Raw genomic sequence first — 26,184 nt, 5'->3', positions numbered from 1 at the left:
ATTACACAATGTTGGGTTCCATATTAGGTGCTACAACCCAAGAAAGAGATCTAGGTGTCATAGTGGATAACAGATTGAAATCGTCGGTTCAGTGTGCCGCGGCAGTCAAAAAAGCAAACAGAATGTTGGGAATTATTAGAAAGGGAATGGTGAATAAAACGGAAAATGTCATAATGCCTCTGTATCGCTCCATGGTGAGACCGCACCTTGAATACTGTGTACAATTCTGGTCGCCGCATCTCAAAAAAGATGTAATTGCGATGCAGAAGGTACAGAGAAGGGATACCAAAATGATAAGGGGAATGGAACAACTTCCCTACGAGGAAAGACTAAAGAGGTTAGGACTTTTCAGCTTGGAGAAGAGACGACTGAGGGGGGACATGATAGAGGTGTTTAAAATCATGAGAGGTCTAGAACGGGTAGATGTGAATCGGTTATTTACTCTTTCGGATAGTAGAAATACTAGGGGGCACTCCATGAAGTTAGCATGGGGCACATTTAAAACTAATCGGAGAAAGTTCTTTTTTACTCAACGCACAATTAAACTTTGGAATTTGTTACCAGAGGATGTGGTCAGTGCAGTTAGTATAGCTGTGTTTAAAAAAGGATTGGATAAGTTCTTGGAAGAGAAGTCCATTACCTGCTATTAAGTTCACTTAGAGAATAGCCACTGACATTAGCAATTGTGGCATGGAATAGACTTAGTTTTTGGGTACTTGCCAGGTTCTTGTGGCCTGGATTGGCCACTGTTGGAAACAGGATGCTGGGCTTGATGGATCCTTGGTCTGACCCAGTATGGCATTTTCTTATGTTCTTAACTGAAGTTAGTAGATTAAGCGATTATTTTAAGGGATGGCTTTAGCTAATTTTCCCTCTAAGGATTGGGTTGCTGTGAGCCTAAAATTAATAGGCTTTTTGCATCATGGAAAGTAGTGCTCATAAGGTAATGTAGGAGGGTAGACTGTGTCCTAGGGCACCTGACAGCAGCAAATTTTATGGTGCACCACCAACTTCAGCAGTCACCCTACACCCCTGGTGGGACCGATGTAATAAAGTGCGCTCAGCCTAGCACATAGGTCAACACATGGTTGGATGTGCAAGGGTAACACCCTATGCAATAAGGGGATTAGGATGTCCAAAACGTGCATCCAAACTCACATGTAACTATTAGCACTCATCACATATAAATACCATGTAGATGAGGCTATTAGCTATTACCCCCCAATGATGAAAATCGCTGCTCGGCTAATGCACTCTCATTAACATGCAAACTAATGCCAGCCCCAGAGCTGATAGTAAGTCATTCCGCAAGTGAAGGGCTCATGGCAACAGCTGCACAATGGGGTACATAGAAAAAAAACCAAACAGAGACCAAGATTGTAAGTGGAAATTATTTGGGTTAAAGCTGTGAAAAGCTGATACCAGGATTTTAAAAATGAAACCTCCTTGCTTGCTTTTTCTGGCTTTACCTTTCCCCAGCACTGCTTCACATTCCCGAAGAGGTTCCATCCTTCTTCTGCAGAATCCCTACTATGCTCTTTTATCTTATAATAAGAAATTTTTACTTACCTGATAATTTCCTTTTCTCTAATGAAGACAGGTTAATCCACGACTAGAGGGTTATACACCTCTACCAGGAGATGGAGATGGAGCAATACTGACATCTCAGTATATATATATATATATATATATATATATATATATATATATATATATACCCCTGCTTTGGCATCAGCCTGCCAGTATTTTCTGCAAAAACCAACTGTGGCCAAATTAAAAATACTGATAATGATTAACAGACAACCACTCAAGCACTTAACAGGAAACACTGAGCTCAGGCAACGAGTGTAACATCACTAATCTACGGACTAAAACTAACACCAGTTATCCCCTGAACACTGCCACTCAGGAGGACAAAAGAATCACAAACTGGCAGCCAAGGGTGGGAAGGTGGATTAAACTGTCTTCAATAGAGAAAAGGAAATTATCAGGTAAGTAGTAATTTCTCAGCTTTCAGACAGGTTAATAATCCATGACCAGTGGGATGTACCAAAGCTACTCCCGAACAGGGCAGGAAGCTGCCCTCATTCCAACCAACACCATACCCCAGATGCTGCATCCATCAAGGAGGCCTATGCCCAAATCCAGGTTTGGGTAAAAGAAAAGTTCTGCCCTACCCTCCCTTCTCATCCACTTATCTGGCAAGCACACTCAGCTGAGTAACTGCAGAACCTGAAGCTTTGCCTCAGTCTCTGCCTCCCCTCCTTCCCAGTACGGGGCGGCTTCTGTGCCAGAGGAACACCCTGGTCAACTTTGTCCTATTGCCACCAGGTAATCAGTCTGGCGGTGGAGGCAGAGGTAGTTGGCTGGAGGCAGTTACCTCGACTGAGAGGCCCTCTTCAGAAGTATGGTGTCCACAGGCTGCCTGCCGGTGGGCAGTGGACAGGGCGCTCTGCTCCCCTCCCCAGTTTGATTTAATCCTAAACATTTTAAGTTTTTTTTACTTTCATATTAAAATTATTTTGTGCACTTTTGGGTGCTTCTCCCTCCTCTAAGAGTGGAGCAGTAAGGATCCCCTTTCCTATTCCCCTCCCCCAACCCGAGGAGGGGAACCCCCTTCAACCCAATTTCTCCCCATCTAAAAATGGTCGGCGACTCCCTCTTTTTTAAAAATAAAGGTTTAGGGCCCCCCCCCATTGTTAAAGGTAACAAACGGCGGCTGGGGAAATCGTTAAGCAGGTGTGAATACCAGCAGAAAATGTAACATTACCGCGGGTAACCCGCGGCCTTTAGTTCCAAGAATCCCCCCCCCCCTTCCCGACATTAGTCTCCGGTGTCCCTACAAAGGAGCACCAGAAAGGAAAACAAAAATATCTGACATTTTTCCTAGTTTGGCTTCATTGAGCCTACATCGTCAGTCCGATAGGCCCAATTAGCGTAAAACAATGCCCCCTCACAGCTCGCAAGAAGCCCGAGGAGCAGAAGCGAATGCCACGTGCCGTGCGCGTGCGCTCCTCGGCCCGGGAGCGCTGCGTACGGCCCAGCAGGCGGCGCGCGAGTTCCGGGAAGCTACATCCCTGCTCTCTACTCTCCCTGCAGGGCCGGAAGGTTTGCAACGTTCCTTCGTTGCCAGGCGACGGCATGAAAACAAAAGAGAGGAAGCAGCAGCAGCGGCGGTGGCAATAGTAATAACAATAATAATATTAATAATACCACGAGCAGCTTCAGCAGAGACAGAAAGAGAGAGGGACGCAGCGTGTCCCCACACTGCTTGACCTCGCTCCCATAACCCTCCGTTTATCTCTATGCATACCGACGGTAAATAGATACTTACCGAGGAGGTGAGGGGAGCGCTACCGGGTGCTGCTGCTCCTGCAAGGCGCTCTCCCCGCACCCCCCCCCCCCGCGTCATGTGAATGGTTTTGTGTTCCGCTCCAGCAAGAGGTGGGATAATATTATCTTTTAAACTCTTAAGATTTCTGGCGAAGAAAAATGACATCTTATGCAATTAAAATAGTTTGTTGTGGGTTTTTTTTTTTTTTTTTTAAACTGTTACTTTTCCACATAATGAAGTGTGATATTTTTTGGTGGGGCGGGGGAGCGGGACTTGTCGCGGGATTAAAAAGTGTAAAGAGATTTTATGAGCCGTTACCAGATTGTCCCCTCTGTGCGTGTCTTGTAGCACTTTAGAAAAGAAGCTTAGAGTAGAAATAATAGTAGCGGTAGCTGCTTACCTGGACATATCCTCTTTTTAAACATGTCTGCGCAGCCTTTTATCAACTGTCAAGGTAAGAGTTGCTCTCTTCCTTTCCTGACTTCTCCGTCCAATCCACTGACACTTTCTCTCCCTTTTAGTCCCTTTTCAGTGCTTCTGCTCCTTCTTTCCCTTTCACACTTCTTCCCCCCCCACCTCGGACAAAGTTATGCACAAGGCCAAAGTTTTAAAATCCAAGGGAGCAGGAGGACTTTGCAGTTTTAATGTAACAAGAACACATTTGATGGCCTCAAACTTTGTGACAGCTATTTGCCCATGGTTACAACCTCTTGATGGATTGACAGGGCATGAAATGTTGTGAGTGTGCACCCTATTATGTGCTACTATTTCATCTGAAATGATTGAGAGTCTTGGAGCCATGAAATCCTGCAGTGTTCAATTAGCAAATCTCAAGGCATGGTTTACCAGTAGCAGAGCAGTGTTTATTAATATCACGATGTGCTATAACCTCTCCTAAGCTTTTAATTGTGACATTTGGATGTTAGATTTAATTACTTGTCTTTTAAAATCAAGGCAAGTTACAAGAGTAGGTAGAGTTAATAGGACACTGCTTCAGAGGCAATGGAGAGGGCAATGACGTGCCCGAGTTAACAGGAAGCATCATCGGGAGAAACGGGATTTCTGCTCTGGCTTCCTTGGTTCTCAGCCTGCTGCTGTCCAGTTGAGCAAAAACTAAAAAATACAATAGTTCAAAGTTAATGTAAACTAGATAGCTTCAGAGAGCCTCAGTCCTTCGTGTTTGACTAGAGTAGCAGGCATTCAGGGCTTGCATATAAAGGCTACTGTAAACAAAAGGGAATCTCTGTGGCAACCCTTGTTTCCAGGGATCTTGTACGTTGCCCAAATCACATATAGTGCTATCTTGCAAAGCATTTATCTTCTGGAATTAACACTAACTTCTGTTTGCTTTTTGAAGTAGCAATCCTTAAGTATTTATTTTAAAAAGTACATCTTTTCTTTATTGCAGGATGTTATGTAAGTGTAGTAACACTCCAGGTAACACTCCAGGTTGTGCTTAAAACACTTTCTTGTTTTGCCTCTGCTGTTTGCTTTGTGCCTTTCTGTGTACCTAGACATAGTCCTCTAATGCCATCCATAAGCTGTTGCTTTGTGTATTAAAATAGTTGTACAACGGGACTGTTGAACTTCAAAAGTTTACATTTGTTTTATTTTTGTTAAAGTAAACGTAGAGGCTAAATAATTTTTTAGGCCATATATCTTTGCTGACTATCAAATGAAATACTTTTATTTGAGCACTTTCAAGAAACATCACAGACTTTTTTTTTTTTGGAATTGAACTTTAATATTCAATGGACCATGTCTGACCAATTGGATATGATCTGTTTCCTAGTGTTAATGACATCACAAAGCTGTGCTAAGAGGCAAACTAAAATGGCCTGAAAAACTCACATTGAGTTAAATTAACATTTTTCTAAATGGTGTGTGTTATACTCTCCCTGGTTCTAGATATGGACTATTAACAAACGAGCTGATACAGTAAAGTCCGCTCCTGTGTGCGCAATTCACTATTCAAATTAGGCCCGGCAGTAAAAACAGGCAAAAGGAGGCGCTAGGGACACGCGCGTCCCTAGTGCCTCCTTTTGGACTGGAGCGGCAGCTGTCATCGGGTTTGACAGCCGACGCTCAATTTTGCCAGCGTCTGTTCTTGAGCCCGCTGTCAGCCACGGGCTCGGAAACTGGAAGCCGGCAAAATTGAGCGTCCGGTATTCGACCCGAGAGCCGCAGGCCGACTTCAAATTTATTTTTTTTTACTTTTGGAAACTTTCGGGACCTCCGACTTAAAATCGCCATGATATTAAGTTGGAGGGTGCACAGAAAAGCAGTTTTTGCTGCTTTTCTGTGCCGAAGAAATTAGCGCCTACCTTTGGGTAGGCACTAATTTATGAAAGCAAAATGTGCGGCTTGGCTGCACATTTTGTTTTCTGAATCGCGTGGGACTACCTAATAGGGCCATCAACATGCATTTGCATGTTGCGGGCGCTATTAGGTTCGGGGGGGTTTGGACGCGTGTTTTCGGTCCCTTACTGAATAAGGGGTAATGCTAGTGCGTCGAAAACGCACGTCCAATAGAGGGTTAACAGTGCGCTCCATCGGAGCGCACTGTACTATCTGCCCGAAAGTGGGGGACCTCATTGAGAACTGTATTACATTATAATGAGCTTTGGATGAGCAGTTCTTTATTGATGAAAAATTAAAAAGAACTATCACTTTTTTTTCTACAATAATTGTGGACTATATATATTTTTTGCACCTCCCTTCTCATTTGTGTGGACAATTTTTGGAGTGTTGCTAGTGCCTCCTGTGTGTTTGTGTGTTATACTTCCTACATATAGATAGATAATGGGTAATCCAGCACTTCTCGAGGTGATTCTCATAGTCAGTAGTACAGGAAGAAGTTTCCATATTTAACTCTTGGTTTTCACTTTAGATGTTTTAGAAATGCCTCCCCCGACACCACCACAATGACATTATCAATAAAAATAAAACTTTTTGTAATGAACAACTATTATGTATTTATATTAGGGCATGTTTCCTTTAAATTAGTAGCACTTGCCATATTCCTTGCAAATAAGCTGTTTCTTTTATCTATTGCACAGGATTTTAAAAGCACATATAAAGAGGGTAATTTTCAAAGGGACTTCAAGTAAAACAGTATTTACACACAAAAATGGCCTTTTACATAACTGCCTGCCTGATATGTGGGTAAACTTACATGTTTATGTCATGTCTGTGCATAAGTTTACCTGAAGTGAATGGAGGCAGAGCAGGATTGGGGAGGGGGTTTGCACATCTGCATATACTTTTTGCATAAGAACGTAAGAAATTGCCATGCTGGGTCAGACTAAAGGTCCATCAAGTCCAGCATCCTGTTTCCAACAGAGGCCAAACCAGGCCATAAGAACCTGGCAAGAACCCAAACACTAAGAAGATCCCATGCTACTGATGCAATTAATAGCAGTGGCCATTCCCTAAGTAAACTTGATTAATATCAGTTAATGGACTTCTCCTCCAAGAACTTATCCAAACCTTTTTTGAACCCAGCTACACTAACTGCACTAACCACATCCCCTGGCAACAAATTCCAGAGTTTAACTATGTGCTGAGTGAAAAAGAATTTTCTTCGATTTGTTTCAAAAGTATGCATATAAAATTTCTGAAAAATTTCTGCACACAATTTAGTGTGTAGGTGGTTTCGGTGGAATAATTTTCAAAAGGGAACGTATACGTATACTTTTGCATTGAAAACTGGTGTAACTTATGTGCGCATTTGCTCTCTCAGTTATGCTTTTACAAAAATCCATAAGAACATAAGATATGCCATATTGGGTCAGACCAAGGGAAAATCAAGCCCAGTATCCTGTTTTCAGCAGCGGCCAATCCAAGTCACAAGTACCTGGGAAGTACCCAAACATTAAATAGATTTCAAACTACTATTCCTTATTGATTAATAGCAATTTATGGATTTTTCCTTTAGGAACTCATCCAAACCTTTTTTAAACCCAGTTACAATAACTGCCATAACATCCTCTGGCAATGAATTCCAGAGTTTAACTATGTGCTGAGTGAAAAAGAATTTTCTTCAATTTGTTTTAAATGAGCTACTTGCTAACTTCATTGAGTGCCCCCTAGTCCTTCTGTTATCTGAGAGAGTAAAAAACCGATTTACATTAACCTGTTCAAGTCCATCCAAATGTTAACAGCCATTGTTATTAAACTTACTTCCAACTCATTTTTCTTGAAATTCTTTAAACAGTTCACTTGCAATTCTTTTGATCTCCTGGAAGCAGCAGGAGAGTCTCATGCTGTCCAGAGTCACAAATTACCTCACATGAATATGATTGGTTCTTGCTATTTGGATGTCATTTGTGCTATGTCAGCCAGCTAGCTAGATAACCTAGTCTGGATCTTCTTGTTTTTGTTTTTTTTAACTAGATTCAATTATAAGATCTGAAGCATGAGTCACTGTGAAATAACATGAACCAAGGGCGGTTCTTTCTTGACTTTTTAACTGAGCATGAGAGCTTATGATATGGTGGAATTAATACCTTAATTATACAAAGACAAGATATTCACAAACCAGTTTCCACTTACATCTTATGACTTAGGCTGTGCAACATGCTATTATGCTATTATGGACCCTCATATCAAAATGCACTGAGCTCATCTGTGCCAACAAGGCATATCAAGGCAACAGTGGAGAGTTATAATCACCGGTCCACAGTTTTCATTGTTCTTTCTATTTCATTTTTTCAGTGATGCAGTATAAAAACAAATATCTATCTTTGGAGACTCACAAATGTCTTGTCTCTAAGAACACAAGTTCAACAAAAATAATTTGCAAAAAAAGTGCTCAATTATCCAACCTAGCACTGCGTTTAAAGATTATAAACTTATCTCTGCATCAAGAAGTTGTTATCATGCAGCATGTATCTTCTTCACTGTCTTACAAGATGCTCATAGCTGGTGGATACTACCATCTTGTACACAGCTGCTCAATGAAATGCTATCTTCTAGTACCTTTAAAAGAGAGAGGAAATGACATTAGACGAATCCTGCTTGACTTGTAAAATGATTAATCTTCTTCATATTACAAAAATCACAAGAATAAAATTAATATATTTGTGCTTTATAACTCTACACTGTTGCCTTGATATGCCTTGTTGCACAGCCTAAGTCATAAGGTTTAGGTGGAAACTGATTCTTGAATGTCTTTTGCTTTTGTTTAATTGTGGAATTGATACCTTGCCACCCTGACCTTATTGGGAACTCAATTATGCTGTAACCGTATGAAAAAAGAAGATATGTTAGATTGTACTTTGTGACTGTTGTTGACATAATTTCTTTCATGAATTCAGGGGCTTTGTGAAGGAGCTGCTTAAAGAATTTAAAATAAAATTGTACATTAGCAACAACATTTTTAAATGATCAGGGTGAGTGATACTGCTTGTTCTGTGTACTTTTCATTGAGTGCTAGTTACAAGCTATAGTTTTGTTTTTTTTTCAAAATATGAATGTACCCCATTTTGTTGCTTCCTCTTTTGGTATTATTTTTCAGTCACTTTTCTCTTTTGTCCTGATATTTCATAGAGTTAGTGGTGATTTTTTGCCAGGTTACCAACCTGGAACCTTTTTGAACTGCAGCATATTGCTTCCCCTTTCCCTCATGCAGCTGAAATGGAAGGCAGATGTTGTTGCTGGCCCTGATTTGATACTTTATTTTTTATTTAGAAATTTACCATTGTTTATAATATTTTTGCACTGTCTTATAGTAAAAAAAAGTCCCTTTTTATTTTGACCACAAACAATTTTAAATAATATTTCTCTGATTTTACTTTCCAGTTGCTCGTTCTGTATTCACGGTTTTCATAAGCAGTATGCCTGCAAGAGGATGAGCAGAGCAGTTTCCTGGTTTACTTTTGTTTCATTATGGTTGGAATGACTGAAGATCAGGATTCAAAATCTTAAAGAATTTGTTTTTACTAGCAACTGAATTATCAAAAACATTTTGCCCAATTTCTTTAAATGCTGGTATTTGTATTAGGTTTTAGCCTGATAAGCCCACTCAGTGCAAATGGCCTAGCTCACAATCTGCAGGCATTGATGTTAGCTTCAGTTAATGATGTTCAAAAAGATTTGGAGAAATGATGCTTTTTGTTGTCTTTAGGAGCGAACATACTATGAAGACAGAAGGAAAGTTTCTCAGTGGAGTTTTTTTTGATACCAGCTAGAGAAAAGGAAAATCTCGGGAAGCAGCGATGGAAGAGATTCCAGTGAAGGTTGCAGTGAGGTTGAGACCTCTGTTGTCCAGAGAAATTCTCCATAGTCACCAAGTGTGTGTACGTGTAATTCCCAACACTCAGCAAGTTGTCATCGGGAAAGACCGCGTCTTCACATTTGATTTTATTTTTGGCAATAAGTCTTCCCAGGACGATGTTTATACAAACTGCATTAAGCCTCTCGTAGTCTCTCTGATTGAAGGATATAATGCTACAGTTTTTGCCTATGGGCAGACTGGATCTGGCAAGACTTACACAATAGGAGGAGGCCATGTGGGTATGTTTTGGCATATGTTCTTTTGCTTTTACTGAATACCTATTTAGTAACCTGAAATGACTGAATATTGTAAAACAGGGCTGGGATTGTCAAAATCAACTGGTCAACAAGATGTTCAGCTATGGAGCCATTCAGTAGAGTAAAAGGTGTTGATCTCATGACATCACCTACCATTCCATTTTCTTTACTGTGTTTGAGAGGCATGTAGTGCGCTTCTTGCTCTTATCTGACAGAACAAGTGAGTTATGCACCTCTACCAGCAGATGGAGGCGGAGCAAAGCTGACATCACAGTAATATATACCCGTGCAGTGACATCAGCCCGCCAGTATTCTCCGTCTCCAGCAGATGGTGGACGTGCATCTCCCTACTGGGGATTTCTTAAACTTTTCAGAAGGAGAAAAGAAGAAAGAATATTAATTTGCTCCACTCTCCTGTGGTGATACCATATGGTCCCTCTCTCAGTTGAGAATTTCTGAGATGATGATATATACTGGATTTTCCCTCAGATGAGTGCCTTGGTCTGGTAGCTGGTTTTCAGCCGGCATGGACTTAGCTGTAAAAGACAACCGAAAGGCAAGCGGGTGCAGGAAACCGAGCGCAGCGGTGACCGGTATATGCCCTCTCTCCCCACAGCCGGAGACTGACTCTGTACTCAGCTGGGATGGGCTGAACTCGGGTAAAGCAGAACCCCCCCCCCCCAAAAAAAAAACAAACCAGAGAACAGAGAAGGAGGGTTGGTTTTGTAGGGATTCCTCCTTCCTCCGGTCTCCATGCTTGGTGCGCCGATCCAACGTTCCATTCATGCCTCTGAGGGAGTTTAGGGGATGTGGGCAGCCTGGTAGGTTGAGCAGCCTTTTTAGGCTAAGCCCCCTCTTAGGCTTATCACTGTGCGCTGTGTGGTAGGCCACGGTCGCCTTTTTCACACGTTTCTTCCTGCGCTTTAGGCTGCCCTCTTCAGGATCGTCTGTTTGTGCAGGTGCATCCGGCTGTGTGTCCAGGTCTGCGCCCAGTTTTTGGATGCTTAGTTGGATGCCTATTTGGGCGTCCAATTGGTAGTGGTGTCTAATTGAGGCGCACACTTATCTATCTGCACAATCTGAGCGGCATTGAGAGCACTCAGGTTTTGGGCGCTCATCGAGGCACCAGTCTGTATAATTAAAATTTGGACACCTATTTTTGGCAGCATGAGTACAGCTGGATGCACATCTTTCAGTTGCCTGTTAAGCATACTGACAGACTGATGGCATATAGCTAAGAAACCTAAGCACCTTACCCTCTGTACTGCTTGTCATATTCGGGCATCTCAGCCTGGCATTCCCTCTAACTTGTGCCAGCAGTGCTTGGAGGCTCAGAGAGAATTGCTTTCATCTGATTTTACTAAGCCCAGTTCTTCCCAGCCTGATACGGTGCTTGAGTATAGACGTGTCAGAAGGGGGCGCATGAGTTTTGAACTCCCTTAACTGGTTTGTCAGTGGGGGAAGGTAGTTCAGTGGGCACAGGACAGGTGTCTCCTGGTTTTGGCATAGATCCTTCTGCCTTTTCTTGGGTGGAATTTTTTCAAGGATTGCAGTCCTTTCTTCAGGCGCAGTCCTTGGCCCTGACCAATCTTGCCAGGTCAGAGGCGCAGGTGGTGACCTCTTGCATGCCTGGTGCTGCGGTTAAGTGTCGGTGGCTGATCTTCCCTTTAGGGACCTGGATGGTACGGATGATGAAGCCAATCTTTACTCCCTGGAGGATGGGGAAATTCCTCCGGGATTGGAACAATATAGGACTGTGTTGCGATTCTTTCATAGTGATGAGTTACCAACTCTATTTCCCAGACATTGAAGATGCTGGAAGTCCCTGGGGCTGAATCCATGTTTGAACCAAAGAAAGATCCCATTTTGATTTCTTTGTGTAAAGCCTCTTGTTTTTTCCATTATGGAGGCCTTTCAAGCATTGATTGATCTTGAGTGGGGTGCCCCAGAAGCTAATTTCAAAGGGGGACAAGTCTTGGAAGGACTGTGCCCCCTAGATCCAGTTGCATCAGAGCCGTTATGTTTTCCAAAAGTGGAATCCCTTGTGGATGTCGTCACAAAGGGGATGACTATCCCCGTAGAGCAGTGGTTCTCAACCTTTTTTCTGTCGGGACTCACCTGACAGATGGTTCTCACATGCATGACACACTGAATCCATGATCGTCATGGGGCTAGATGTAAAAGTACAGTTTTTGTATCCACGGGAACCCCCTCTGAGCCACAATAATGGATGTAAAGCAGAATTATGACATTCTCCATACAACTCACCCTACAAAAAAGATATTCTGGTTCTGGTGTCATCTCAGTAACAGCAACTCAAACTCCTTCTACTACCAGGCTCAATAGCCCTACTTATGAAAAGACAGCAGTTTACCACCAATGCATGTCCTCTTGAGAAAACACAACAAATAAGACCGATACAAACGCTTACTTGCTAGTAAAATATCTCACCTCAGTAATACACACAGAACCGACCTAACATACTCCCAGGATCTGTAGTAATGCACATAAACTAATCCGCACACAGTTACACCTGTATTATGGAATACACTCAAACAGGAGCAACCCTATCTATGAAAAGGCAACACTACACAAATATTAAATCAGGCCCTAAACACCAATACACCTCCTATTAGGAAAAAAGAACTAGCAAGCAGCTATAGATCCCCACACAGAAATAATTGTAAAGCTATACTAATAAGCAGAATAAATGTTTCAAAACAGCTATCAACAGAATAACATCCAACAATTAAAAACTCATAAAGACTATTAAAAATTCTCCAGACACCAATAAAATATTTCAAAAAAGCAGACACATCACATAATATTAAATAATTAAAATGGCAGTCAATCAAGAAAGATAAACTTAAAAAGCCACCTTTACTTACCCCTCCAGCAGCTCTCCTACTCCTGTCCTCTTCCATGCAGGTCGTAGCACACACCAAAAGCAGCAGTAGTGGCTAAGCTCTATACTCATGGTCCTCTTCCTTAGGGCCCATGACCAGTCTCTCTGTCTCTCTCACACACACCATACCAGTCACACTCCCATGACCAGTTTCTGTCTCTCACACACCAATCATCTCCCAACCAGTCTTTGATACACACACCAGTCACTTTCCTGAACAGTTTCTCTCATGCCATACACACACACACACACACACACACACACACAGGCTTCCCACTCCCGTATTCTATCTTACATATACAGGCTTCTCACTCCCATACTGTATCTCTCACACTCCAACACACCCAGGTTTCTCACTCCCATGCTCACTCTCTCCACATGCACAGGCTTCTCATTCCCTTATTCACTTTTTCACATACATACACCCCAGTCTTTCTCTCTCACACACTGTCACCTTACCAACCAGTCTCTCTCTCATGCATGCACACACACACAGGCTTCCCACTCCCATGCTCTCTCTCACATATACAGGCTTCTCAGTCCCATGCTTTCTTTCACACACACCCCCACAACACCAGACCTCTTACTCCCATGCTTTCTCACAATCCCAGATTTCTCACTTCCATGCTTTTTCTCTCTTTCTCTCTCTCTCTCTCACACTCACTCACACATGTCACCTCCATGACCACTCTCTCACACACACTCCAGTCATCTCCCTGACCAGTCACTATTTTGTCTCTCACATATGCACATATCACCTCTCTGACCAGTTTCTCTCAATCACACACATGCTCTCTCTCACACACTTACACACATGCTCTCAATCACACACTTACACACATGCTCTCAATCACACACACATTCTCTCACAGGCTGGCTGTCTTCTCTCTGTCACTTCCTCCCTCCCCACCCGAGCACAAATGGTAGCTGCAGCAGCGTTCTCCAGCCCCTGCAGGCCAAGAAAGAAGAATCGCATCGGCCATGGGAGGCTTATACTGCTGTCTCCTTTGCCGGCTGCTTTGATTGCTCGGGGGCTGATACTGCTGCTGCTGCCGCCGCTACTTTTCCACGCGGCACGGCTCTTTCTCCTTCCCGCGCACTGCACTGTGTATCACTTCCTGTTCCCGGGCAGGCGTGGGAAGAAGAAAAGGCCAGCCATGGGTGCCACAGCTTCCTCTAACAACGCTGCCGTTCCCATTGGGCTTTAACTTGCTGTTAGCTCGGCGGCAGTGGCAGCAGGGAAGGAAGAGCAGTGGAAGAGACCGGGAGCACGCGACACACCTGCCGGTGCTTGGCGACACACTGGTTGAGAAGCGCTGCCGTAGAGGGTGGAGCGGCCTTGAAGGATGTGCACGATAGGAGGTTTGAGACTATTCTTAAGCAGGCATTTGAAGCAGTGGCTATGACTTTGCAGATAGTTTCTTATTGTTCCCTGGTGGCTCGCTCTTGTTTACTTCTCTCTCAGGAGGTTGATGAATCTGGTGTGAATTCCAGGGCAGTGATGGAACCAGCAGCTGCCTTTTTGGTGGATGCGGGCTGCGATTTGGTCCGGACCTCAGCCAGAGGAGTGGCTTCGGTAATAGCGGCCAGGCTTCAGTTATGGTTGAGAAGTGAGCGACCTCAAAATCTAATCTTACGAAGTTGCCCTTTAAAGACTCGCTCTTGTTTGGGAGAAAATGGCCAATAAGTGGGGTGAGTCCCCGGTTCCTTAGTTACTGGAGGATAAGAAGCAGACGCCACACTCCTTTAACATGTGAGGTCGTGCTAGGGGATACAAGCATTTTTGACCTTACAGAGGAGCGGCCTTTCAGAAGACTCGACGTTTTGGTAGGTCTCTGTTCTTTCATCCCAGACAGCCCAGATGGGGCACAGGCTTGGGTAGTCGAACCCCCCAAGCCTCCCAGTGAAGATGTGCTGACCCATCCCTGGGAATAGGAGATAGGGGTTTGCCTTTCTTTTATCAGAGGTGGGTTGAAATCATGTCAGACCAGTGAGTCCTGGAGGTGATACGAGATGGATATGCGCTGGAGTTTTGCAGTGTTCCTTGGGATGTGTTCATGATGTCTCCCTGCCACTCCCCACAGAAGAGGTAGGCAGTGGAGTGTCCATTGTCAAGGCTCCTCAGTCTGAAGGCTGTGGTTCCAGTGCCCACTTCTCAAGAAAATGTGGACCGATATTCCCATTTATTTTGTTGTGCCCAAGAAGGAGGGCTCTTTTCATCCCATCCTGGATCTCAAAGGGGTCAATCATCATTTGCAAGTGATTCATTTTTGCATGGAAACCTTATAATCAATGATAATGGCCATGGAGTTTGACATCATTGGATCTGTCTGAGACGTACCTGCATATTCCCATCCGGCTAGAGCATCGTTTTCTGCGATTCGCAATTTTGGGGTGTCATTATTAGTTTCAAGTGCTGCCTTTTGGTCTGGCCACAGCGCCCAGAACTTTTTTCAAGGTTATGGTGGTAGTGGCAGCAGGGTTGAGAGGATGGGCTTCTAGAACACTTGTACTTGGACGACTGGTTGATTCAGGCTAAGACTCTGGAAGAGAGCCTCCCGGTGTCGTGCAAGGTGATCTCCTTGTTGCAGGAGCTCGGTTGGGTGGTGAACCTGGCCAAGAGTAGTCTTCACAAAGGCAAACCAAACAAAAACAAGACCGTGTATCGTGGAAAGAAGTTCCTTTATTAGTACAATGAAATAAGTCAGTACAGCAAAATAAAGAATAGTAAAGGCTATTTTAACTTATCAAACACCTTTAGTTCTTTAAGTAAATTTCTTTTAAATATATCGAACCATTTATCTTAATTCATATTAAACAGCACAACAAAGAAGTAAAGATGTTCGATAAGTTAAAATATCCTTTACTACTCTTTATTTTGCTGTACTGACACACACAAGAACAACTGTATAATATTAATACAATATAAAAATAGTGAAGCCTCTGCAGCCGATTAGGCGAAACACTGCCAGAGTCGGGCAACTTATTTCATCATACTAATAAAGGAACTTCTTTCCATGATACATGGTCTTGTTTTTGTTTGGTTTGCCTTGGTTATGCTTGACCGTCTTCCATTTTGTTTTACAAGAGTAGTCTTCAGCCATCTCAGTCGCTGGAGTATCTCAGTGTTCAATTCGACACAAAACAGGGCAGGTTTTTCCTGCTGAAGGGTCGCATTCAGAAGTTGATAGCATAGGTGCATCTGTTGAAGAACACAATACAGCCAACATTGTGGTCCTATCTACAGGTACTCGGATTGATGGTGGTGACCCTGGAAGTGGTGCCATGGGCGAGAGCGCATTTGTGTCCTCTTCATGGCTTCTTGCTGTCTCATTGGAGCCCTCAGTCTGAGGACTATACAAAAAGGCTTCACTTGCCAATGGAGGTCTGCACGCACCTGCAGTGGTGATTATAGGCAGTTCTTCTGAGAAAAGGAGTTTCACTAAGCTCACCGGACTGGCTGTTATTCACAACAGATGCTAGCCTCCAGGGTTGGGGGGGCTCACTGTCAGGAGCTGACAGTGCAAGGGTGCTGGAGTCCAGATGAGTCTCTGGAATATCGATTGCCTGGAAGCCCATGTGGTCCAGTTGGCATGCTTGCACCGATTGCAAGGTCGAGCGGTCTGAATACTCTGGACAGTGCAATGATAATGGCTTACTTCAATCAGGGAGGAACCAAGAGCCAGTAAGTATCGTAGGAAATAGCCCAGCTTATGGAATGGCAGAAGTGCATCTTTAGGAGATCTCAGCTTCGCACATTGCAGGAAAAGACTATGTAAGAGCAGACTTTCTCAGCAGAAATATTGGATCCAGGAGAATGGGAAGTGTCAAATGAGGCATTTCAGCTGATTTCGGCCTCTGCAAATATTGCAAAATTCCGCTGCCAGAGTTTTGACAGGCAAAAAAAAGAGTGACCATATTACAGGAACACTTGCTGAACTCCACTGGCTTCCAACTGAACAAAGAATACAATATAAAGCACTTTGTATAATCCATAAACTAATCCACGATGATAAAGCCGACTGGCTTAACACGGCACTGCGCGTGCATGTACCACAAAGAAACCTGAGATCTGCAAATAAAGCTCTACTAACTGTCCCCTCTGTCAAATCAGCACATCTCACGCAAGTAAGGGAAAGAGCACTGTCACTGGCTGGTCCTGTACTTTGGAATACCATGCCACTCGAAATAAGACTACAGACAAATCTGAAATTATTCAAAACTAATCTGAAAACCTGGCTTTTTAAACAAGCATTTTATAAAGATAAAGAAAAGAAGAAAAATAGTTGAGCGATAAGGATGCACCAAGCTAGAAGTTTTTAGTAACCTACATAAGCATATTAATGTTAAAATCAAACTGCCTAATTTGTTCCTAACAATCAGGTTTAATTTACACACCTAGTTTATTATTTTACATTGTTACCGTACTATGATGGCACACGAGTAATTTGTAATCTATACCACCCATATTTCTCTTTATCGTGCCCTTCTGTAAACCGTTGTGAAGGTATTTAACTTAAAGACGGTATAGAAAAATTTTTAAATAAATAAATAGTGAATTGCTGGGGCCTTCCATATCTGAATCTAATAGTGACTACTGTTGCGTCCGTCGCTGCTCAACGCCATCACTCCGCCCTCCTTACCTCTGTGGCGACTTCCTCCAGGCCTGATGGACAGCTAGCTGCCGCGGCGTCTTCTTGCCGTCTTTCTCCGGCGTCCCCGGACCGGCACGATGCTGTGCATCCGCCATGTTCCTGATGACGTAGGGGGCACGTGCGCGCTCCCATTGATGTACCAGCAAGGGTGCGAACCTCGGGGTCGTCCCCCGAGATGACATCATCCGCTTCCCACATAAAAGGTCTCAGTATTCGCTAGTGTATCGAGTTAGCAAGGAACGAACTCGCAAGGATTCGTCCAAGCTACTCTGCCTCCTCGGATTTACCAGGGGTACCCGCTCCTCGGGGACCTCGCTCTTTTCTTTATTTCAGATTGCAGATAGGAACCAGTACTCGCTCCTTGAGGGCCTATGTTCCTGAATACACTGAAGAATCTCTACTGCCTGGAAGCTATCGCAGATACAGACAATTGTGAGTTACCATCGCGCTTTTAGAGCTTTCCCTGGAACCAGGTACTGGCTCCTCGAGGGCCTAACCCTTTCCAGCTACTGAGCTTCATTAAGACCTTATGCGAGTTGTCATCTAGTCCTGGCTATGTACACTGCATACCCTGTCTACTCACTATCTAAGGTCTCTCTACAGCTCAACCCTGGGATCGCTGTTCCAGTACCTGAGGGACTTTAGCCCTGCCAGGCATATCATCTCACTACTGTCACATCTGGTGGTTCTACTAACCTGTCTAATGAAAGAACTATCTGTGTCTGTCTCCATACCCAAGCCTAGCCGGTGGCCCCTCTCAGGATATTCTCCTGGGGGCGCTGTCATCTGCATCATCCCAAGGACCCACCTATCTACATTCCTCTATAGCTGAGTGTCCTCTCCAAGCACTCCGCTAATAACAGATTGCTACTCCTTTCCATCAGGAGTCTTCAGCTACAGATTCATATTAGATTGCTTCCTCCGCAGTCTATACCTTTACAGATTGTTATCTACTCCTTCCACAGGAGCCAGCTCATACAGATTGCTAACTCCTCCCCTCTACAGGAGTATAACCTAACATTCCTAACTCCTATCTGATTGCTCCACCCATTCGACATCAGATTTTTAACAACCTCTCACAGTGCAAAGGTTTCATGTTTCTTCAGTCACAAGAGAAATCCCAAGTCCTTGGGAATCGATGCCCTCTTGCAGAAGTGGCCGGAGGGTGAGCTGCTGTATGCCATCGCCCCGTGGCCCATGTTGAGCAAAGTAGTCCAGAAGATTGAGGGTTACAGGGGGATGGTGTTTTTGGTGGTCTCCAGATTGGCCCAGGAGACCATGGTATGCAGATCTATGAAGGCTCCTGGCAGAAACCCCCTTTGGCTTCCAGCGCACAGGGACCTGCTGCAGCAGGAGCCTGTTCGTCATGAAGATATGACTCTATTTTGTCTTACAGTTTGGCCCTTGAGAGTGCTTGCTTGCTGAAGCGTGGATATTCTACTGCGATGTTTGCCACCTTGCTGCGGGCGAGAAAGTTCTCCACTTCCTTAGCCTATGTGTGGGTTTGGCGAGTGTTTGAGGCTTGGTTGAAGATTGAGGGGTTCTTTCTCATTCAGTTAAGATCCTGCTCATTTTGGACTTTTTGCAGGATGGATTGAATAAAGGGTTGGTCCTTAATTCCTTGAAGGTACAGGTAGCGACTCTTGCCTGTTTCAAGAGTCAGGTGAAGGGTGGACTCTTGTCAGCTCATCCAGATGTGGTCCATTTCTTGAAAGGTGTGAAACATCTTTGCCTCCCTTCTGGTTACCACTGCCCTTGTAGAGTCTTAATCTGGTTTTGTATTTCTTAGCAGGCCCTACCTTTCGACTGATGCATGACCTTTCCTTGTGGTTATTGATCTTGAAAATGGTGTTTCTTGTGGCAATTTGTTCTGCGCAAAGAAGTCTTGCCAGGAGCCATTCCTTTGAGTGACTCCTGGAGTGATACAGCTGTGTACTGTTCCTTCCTATTTGCCAAAAGTGATCTCGGACTGATTCAAGTGAAAATTCATTTCCCTGCCATCTCTGGATAGGAAAAGAGATGCAGAGGAATATTGCCTGTTGCGACCCTTGGATGTCAAAAGAATTATGAGGTATCTGGAGGTTTCTAAGCCTTTGTGGAAGATGGATCGCTTGTTTGTCCTCCACGGAGGAAAAAAAACAGGGCAAGCTGGCTTCGTGAGCTACAATACCTCGCTGGATTAAGGAGGTAGTCACGGCCGCGTATGTTGATGCTGAACAGCCGTTGCTTAGTCAGTTTAGGGCTCATTCTATTAGGGTTCAGTCATTGTCATAGGCGGAAGTTAGATTGTTGTCTCCCATTAATATTTGCCGAGCTGTGACGTGATCCTCCTTACATACCTTTTCCAGGTATTATCGTCTGGATGTGCAGGCCTGGGAGATGCAGCCTTTGCATGTGTGGTTTTCACTGGACTGCAGACAGCCTCCTGCCCTGTTCGGGAGTAGCTTTGGTACATTCCACTTGTTCTGGATCCACCTGTCTAAATGCTAAGAAATGAGAAATTAATACTCTCTTGATAATTTCCTTTTCTTTAGTATAGACAGGTGGATCCATCTTCCCACCCTTGGCTGCCGTTGGGTTGTGCTATTGGCCTCCTGCATAGCTGCATATTTCCAGGGGTTACTGGTAAGTGTTAATCCAGTTTCTAGAGTAGTGTTCATTTATTCTTTGTCTGAACTCAGTGTTTCCTGTTGACTAAGTGATGGAATGGTTATCTGTTATTGATCGAGTTTTGTTAGTCTGTCCACAGTTGGCTTTTGCAGAGAATACTGGCAGGCTGATGTCACTGCAAGGGTATATATACTGTGGTATCAGCTTTGCTCTGTCTCCATCTGCTGGTAGAGGTGTATAACCCACTTGTTCTGGATCCACCTGCCTATACTAAAGAAAAGGAAATTATCAGGTAAGTAGTAATTTCTCATTATATGGGTCAGCCTGGTGGCTCAGTAGCAAGTGTTGTGCACTTCCATGCAGATGGTCCCTGGTTCGATTCCCAAATCAGGGCTTCTGCACATTGGGTTGAGAAGTCCTAGGGGATGTTGTGGATACAACATTCATAGCCCTAAGGGTGATAGAGTGAGTCATGATCATTGTTAAGGGTGATACCTAGTGGCTGGATTCTAGAACCCATGATACAGGGTTCCAGAAGGAGCCCTGATGCCTGGTTTCTGGCCAATGACTAGACTGGGAGCACTGGAGCAGCTCTGTTAAAAGAGGAGAAAAATTCCTGGGTAATTATGAATGAAGGCTTATGGTGCCAGAATACCAGCACCGGTTCCAGTTGAGCTGGAAAAAAAACCAGATAAAGGATGAAACTGCTGGGTTGATAAAAGAAAAAAATGGCTGTAGTTACAAAAAAAAAAAAAAAAAGATACATTATAAGAAGGAAATATTTTTTGGCTGTTTTCAAGGTTCAAAGTGTAAGTATGAATTAAATTGGAAAATGATTTTTCTGTTATTTTGAAAATTACTTCTCTGATTTCTCCCCTCCTCAACCAAACCCAGCCTTATTGAATTTCATATTAGCAGTAAAATATTGGATGTTGATTGAGCCCTGAGCTTCAGCTGATTTGTGAAATCATAACCTTTGGGGGTCAAGGGTTTGTAGCTTAGACATGCATTTGAAAATTGTGGGCAATTTAAATCAGGATTCTGTAGCTCAGACTCATGATCTGCAGTCAGGAAATGGACGTTCCTTGATATAATAAGGAAAAGATTAGAAGGTTGTATATAATAACATAAGAAATGACATATTGAGTCAGACCAAGTAGTGTCCATCAAGCCCAGTATCCTGTTTCCAACATTGGCCAATCCAAGTCATATGTACCTGGCAAGTACCCAAATATTAAATAGATCCCAAGCTACTATTGCTTATTAATTATCATAATAGCAGTTTATGGATTTAACCTCTAGGAACTTAGCCCAGTAACTTAAAACCAGTAACACTAACTGCTGAAATCACATCCCCTGGCATTGAATTCCAGAGTTTATCTATACACTGAGTGAAAAAGGATTTTCTTAGATTTGTTTTAAATAAGCTACTTGCTAACTTCAAGGAGTGCTCCCTGGTCCTTCTATTATCTGAGAGAGTAAATAACCAATTTACATTAACTTGTTCAAGTCTTTTCATGATTTTGTAGACTTCTATCCCCCCTCAGTTGTTTCTTCTCCAAATTGAACAGCCCTAACTTCTTTAGCTTTTCCTTATAGGGCAGCCGTTCCATGCTCTATATCATTTTGGTCGCCCTTTTCTGCACTTTCTCCAGTGCAGCTAAATCCTTTTTGAGATGCGGTGACCAGAATTGCATAAAGTATTCAAGGTGCGGTCTCACCATGGAGCAAAACAGAGGTATTATGACATCTTCCATTTTATTTTCCATTCCCTTCTTAATAATTCCTAACATTCTGTTTGCTTTTTTGATTGCCACAGCACACTAGGCTCACTATTTCAATGTATTATTCACTATGTTGCCTAGATCTCTTTCCTGGGTGGTAACTCCTAAGATAGAACCTAACATTGTGTAACTACAGCAAGGATTATTTTTCCCTATATGCATCACTTTGCACTTGTCCACATTAAACTTCATTTGTCATTTGGAAGCCCAATCTTCTAGTCTTACAAGGTCCTCCTGCAATTCATCACAATTCGCTTGAGATTTAACTACTCTGATTAATTTTGTGTCGTCCACAAATTTGATCACCTCATTCATTATACCACTTTTCAGATCATTTATAAATATATTAAAAAACATCAGTCCAAGTACAGATCCCTTGGCACTCCACTGTGAAAGCTGACCATTAATCCTACTCTCTGATTCCTGTCTTTTAACCAACTTGCAATCCATGAAAGGACATTGCCTCTTATCCCATGACTTTTTATTTATTTAAAATGTATTTAAAATATTGATATACCGTTTTACCAATACAAGATTGACCAAAGTGGTTTACAATGGTAGTAACATAAAAATTCAAATAAGATAAAAATAATAAAAGTTAGAATAAAAATACAATCTACTTCATGATCAATATAAATAAAATATTTTAAAAATTATAACAAAGGAAGAACATTAAAATAATTTACTATTATTTTAAATAAAAGTATAGAAAGAAAAGAAGAGATACACAAACATAACTATCAAGATGGTAATCTCCTGATATTAATTGAAGTTTAAGTACCCATATATGAAGCTGGGCTAGTGACTACTGAGTGGGATCGATCTTCCCAAATGCTTCCGTAAATAGATAGGTTTTAGCACTTTCTTGAATTCATTTCTGCTGGAAATTTGTCTTAGGGGGGGTCAGGCAACGAATTCCACAGAATGGGGCCGGCCACTGAAAAGGCTCTTTGCCTGGTAATACTTAAAGCAGCCTTTTTAATTGATGGAATTTCTAATAAGTTTTTTGCCGCAGATCTAAGTTCTCTGGTAGGTTTATTTACTCTTAGTGTAGAACATAGCCAAATAGAATCTGAGTTATTTAATAGAGAGTGTATTGTCATGAGAATTTTAAACTGGATTCTGAATCTGATGGGTAACCAATGCAATTTTTGTATAATGGGGGGAAATGTGATGTCTCATGGGAGTAGCCATAAGAAGCCTTGCCGCCGTGTTCTGGATCAACTGAAGAGATCTGATCACAGTTTCGGTTAAACCCAGATAAAGCCCGTTGCAGTAGTCTAAACCCGAAAAAAATCAGTGTCTGTAATACTAATCGGTAATCACGAAAAAACAGAAGAGGGCAAAGTTGTTTTAGTTTTCTTAGAAGCCTCTCATGCGGACTTTGTCGAACGCCTTCTGGAAATCCAAATATACCACAATTATCAGTTCACCTTTGTCCACATGTTTATTCACACCTTCATAAAAATGTCGGAGATTTGTGAGTCAAGACTTCCCTTGGGTAAATCCATGTTGGCTGTGTCCCATCAAACCATGTCTATGTAAATGTTTGTGATTTTATTCTTTATAACCGTTTCCACAATTTTTCCCAGCACTTAAGTCAGGCACACTGGTCTATAGTTTTCCGGATCACCCCTGGATCCCTTTTTAAATATAGGGGTTACGTTGGCCATCTTCCAATCTTTCAGGTACATCGGATGATATTAATGATAGGTTACAAATTTTTACTAATAGTTCAGAAATTTCATTTTTTAGTTTTTTCAGAACCCTGGGGTGTATATCATCTAGTCCAGGTGATTTACTGCTCTTCAGTTTACCACATCTTCCAGGTTCACCGTGATTTGGTTCAGTTGATCAGAATCACTTTCCATGAAAACTTTCTCTGGAACAGGTATCTCTCCAACATATCTTCAGTAAACACTGACGCAAAGAAATCATTTAATCTTTCTGCGATGGTCCCAAGAAACACAATGGAAGCTGATCCAATTTTGCAATGTAGCAACCAGAAGAAGATGGATCAGTGAAAAAGATTCCTTATCACAGGACACAGGCCTGACTCTGGCCGAGTTTCGCTCTCTACATAGAGCTGCCTCAGGGGCTACTAAAACACTAAATTATGTATAAAACATATAAAAGTGAAAGATATCACAATGACTGTAAATCATAAGAAATCATAATGAAACAGTAATACGAAAGGAATGATAATCAAACAATTTAAAATGTACAAAACATTGCATAACAAAAATGGTGTGTTGATCTAAATATGGTGGCAAAAAAACGTTTTGCTATACCTGTGGTGCTTACTCGGTAATTGTCATAAGGTTTGTAGACACATAATTCTTGTTCTTTAACACTCTCTTTTTCACCAAAAATGGTTACACTGCTGATATATTAATAGGAGTAGAAACATAATGTTAGTAACACCCATGTATATATTAGGGTGCTGTAAGTAATGACCTAAATGCATATACACCTATTCACTATATTTATTGTTAATATTTACCCAAAAATCATGTAATATATCTTACTGGAAATATTATCCGGTATGTCTCAGCTCTTTAGTAAATGCTGGGCATATTGGTTATGATGATCTCTGCACCATATTGTCGATATACCTTTAATAAAAAGGAACACAGTAGTAAAAATATGTGTAATCCTCAAAGCAAGTAGATACAACGAACCTCAGATATATGCAAAAACATCTACATAATCTCCATGAAGGTACTCCAGTAAACATAAAATCATGATTTTAAAATACCTTCAATACTATCTTAACCCCACAAACAACCATCTTTCACAGGTGAAAGTGCCTAGTCATATAGTCTATATGGATAGACTATTAACCTCTCTTATATCAAAAAATACTTTTGATATCAATTTATAACAAATAAGTTTTGGCTAACAATAGGACAAATAAAGTAACAACTATCTTGCACGGGTCTGAAATTTTAGAATTAAATTTCAACTTAAAGCATGCCTCATGCACTGGACCGACTATGAAGCTAGGCAGAGCGAAGACACAGCAGCTTTAAAAATGTATAAACTCTCAGGAAGTAACTGACACTTTTATAAAAAAAAATAAAATATCATCCTCATGCGATTTTTATAATAAATGTCTCTCAAATTTACAATACTTAGCTTTGATGCTGTCTAACGGCTCCTTGTGAAGTGAAATTCTTTCTTCAAATGAAATGTCCATTTGTGAAAAGTACTCTAATGACCTGGCCAGTGTTTCACCAAAGCAGCAGTATCAGGGAGTCAGCCTTCTGGTTTCTCGGTTCCTGTTGTGCAATAAAATTAATTAGAAAAACTTGATATGTCCACTTATTCTAAAAACCTCTCAAAACTCACCACAATCAATTGTGTTTCTTTAACAAACAAATGAAACTTGTTTATGGCTATCGCCTACAATTAGCTTTAATGAAATACAGCAGCACAAATTTAAATCAAAAGGAGCCAATCACATTTACCCTTATCTGTACCCATTCTGATTGGTCCTAAGTCATGTTATTCAAAATCCTGATCAATGACCTAGCCCCTGGTTTTAAAGTTCACAAAAAATCGCTGTTGCGCTTCCCGGCTGCGCTGGTGCCGCGACCGGACGTGCTCACCTGGCGTGCCCGTCAACCAGTTCCTCACTTGCAGTCTCCGCCAGCGCTGCTTGTCCACGGCACCCCCGGGCGTCTCCAGGCCCATCGAGGCCCTCTTCCTCGCAGTGCTTCTCACATCGGGGCTCGGCGTTCTTCATGGCGTCAGCCCTGCCCCCTGCCTCCCAAACATTTGAAGGGCCAAGCGCGGGAAACTCATCCGTGGTGCCCCCCAATGACGTCATTTGAGCCCTGTATTATAAGCAGGGCTCAAACTTCTGCTCTTCGTCTTGGCAATCGGGTCGACACCATTGGTGTGGTAGTTTGCCTCTGTTCCAAGGGTCTCCTGTTTCAGTGTCTCCTGTTCCAGCGTCTCCAGTTCCTGTGTCCTTCCCAGGTAGTACCTATTCGGACTGTCTTCTTGGTACTGACCTCTGCCTGCCTGACTACTGTACTGCCTGCCACCTGGAACCGACCCTCACTTGCCTCAACTACGCACGGACAGATTCTGGTATTGACCCTGCTTTGGCTGACCTCTCTTGGACTGATGCTCTGGCTCTGGCCCTTGTGCTTCTCTCGGACACTCTCTTCTGGCCCCCCGGTGACCACTGGGCCAATGTACTTGGATAACAACTGCGGCTTCCATGTGGCTAGATCTGCAGGCGCTGCCTGTTTCAACCACAGGACCTCCTTGAACTGTTGCCTTCCTGAGGTCTCCAGAACTTCCGGTTCAGGTCTAGCTCATCCACTTTGCATCAGCCGTGCACCCTTGCTC

General features: G+C 42.7%; 1 protein-coding gene across 4 annotated transcripts in view; it reads left to right on the top strand.

Moving 5' to 3' along the window:
* Positions 1 to 3,138: 3,138 nt before the first annotated feature.
* KIF27 (kinesin family member 27) overlaps positions 3,139 to 26,184 on the top strand; it is a 342,610-nt gene continuing 319,564 nt past the window's right edge. For 3 of the 4 annotated variants that reach the window (XM_029616884.1, XM_029616868.1, XM_029616894.1), the window contains exons 1-2: positions 3,651 to 3,788; positions 9,462 to 9,850. In XM_029616884.1, the coding sequence (XP_029472744.1) occupies positions 9,553 to 9,850 (298 nt within the window). In that variant the 5' untranslated portion in view covers positions 3,651 to 3,788; positions 9,462 to 9,552. Of the gene's footprint in view, positions 3,445 to 3,650; positions 3,789 to 9,461; positions 9,851 to 26,184 lie in introns of those variants that run through there. The other variant, XM_029616875.1, reaches the window with a different exon arrangement.

The sequence above is a fragment of the Rhinatrema bivittatum genome, chromosome 1 (genome assembly GCF_901001135.1).
Source record: "Rhinatrema bivittatum chromosome 1, aRhiBiv1.1, whole genome shotgun sequence".
In the NCBI taxonomy this organism is placed as follows: domain Eukaryota; kingdom Metazoa; phylum Chordata; class Amphibia; order Gymnophiona; family Rhinatrematidae; genus Rhinatrema; species Rhinatrema bivittatum.
Note: the sequence above shows the minus strand (reverse complement) of the source record. Positions and strands in the feature narration are given on the sequence as shown.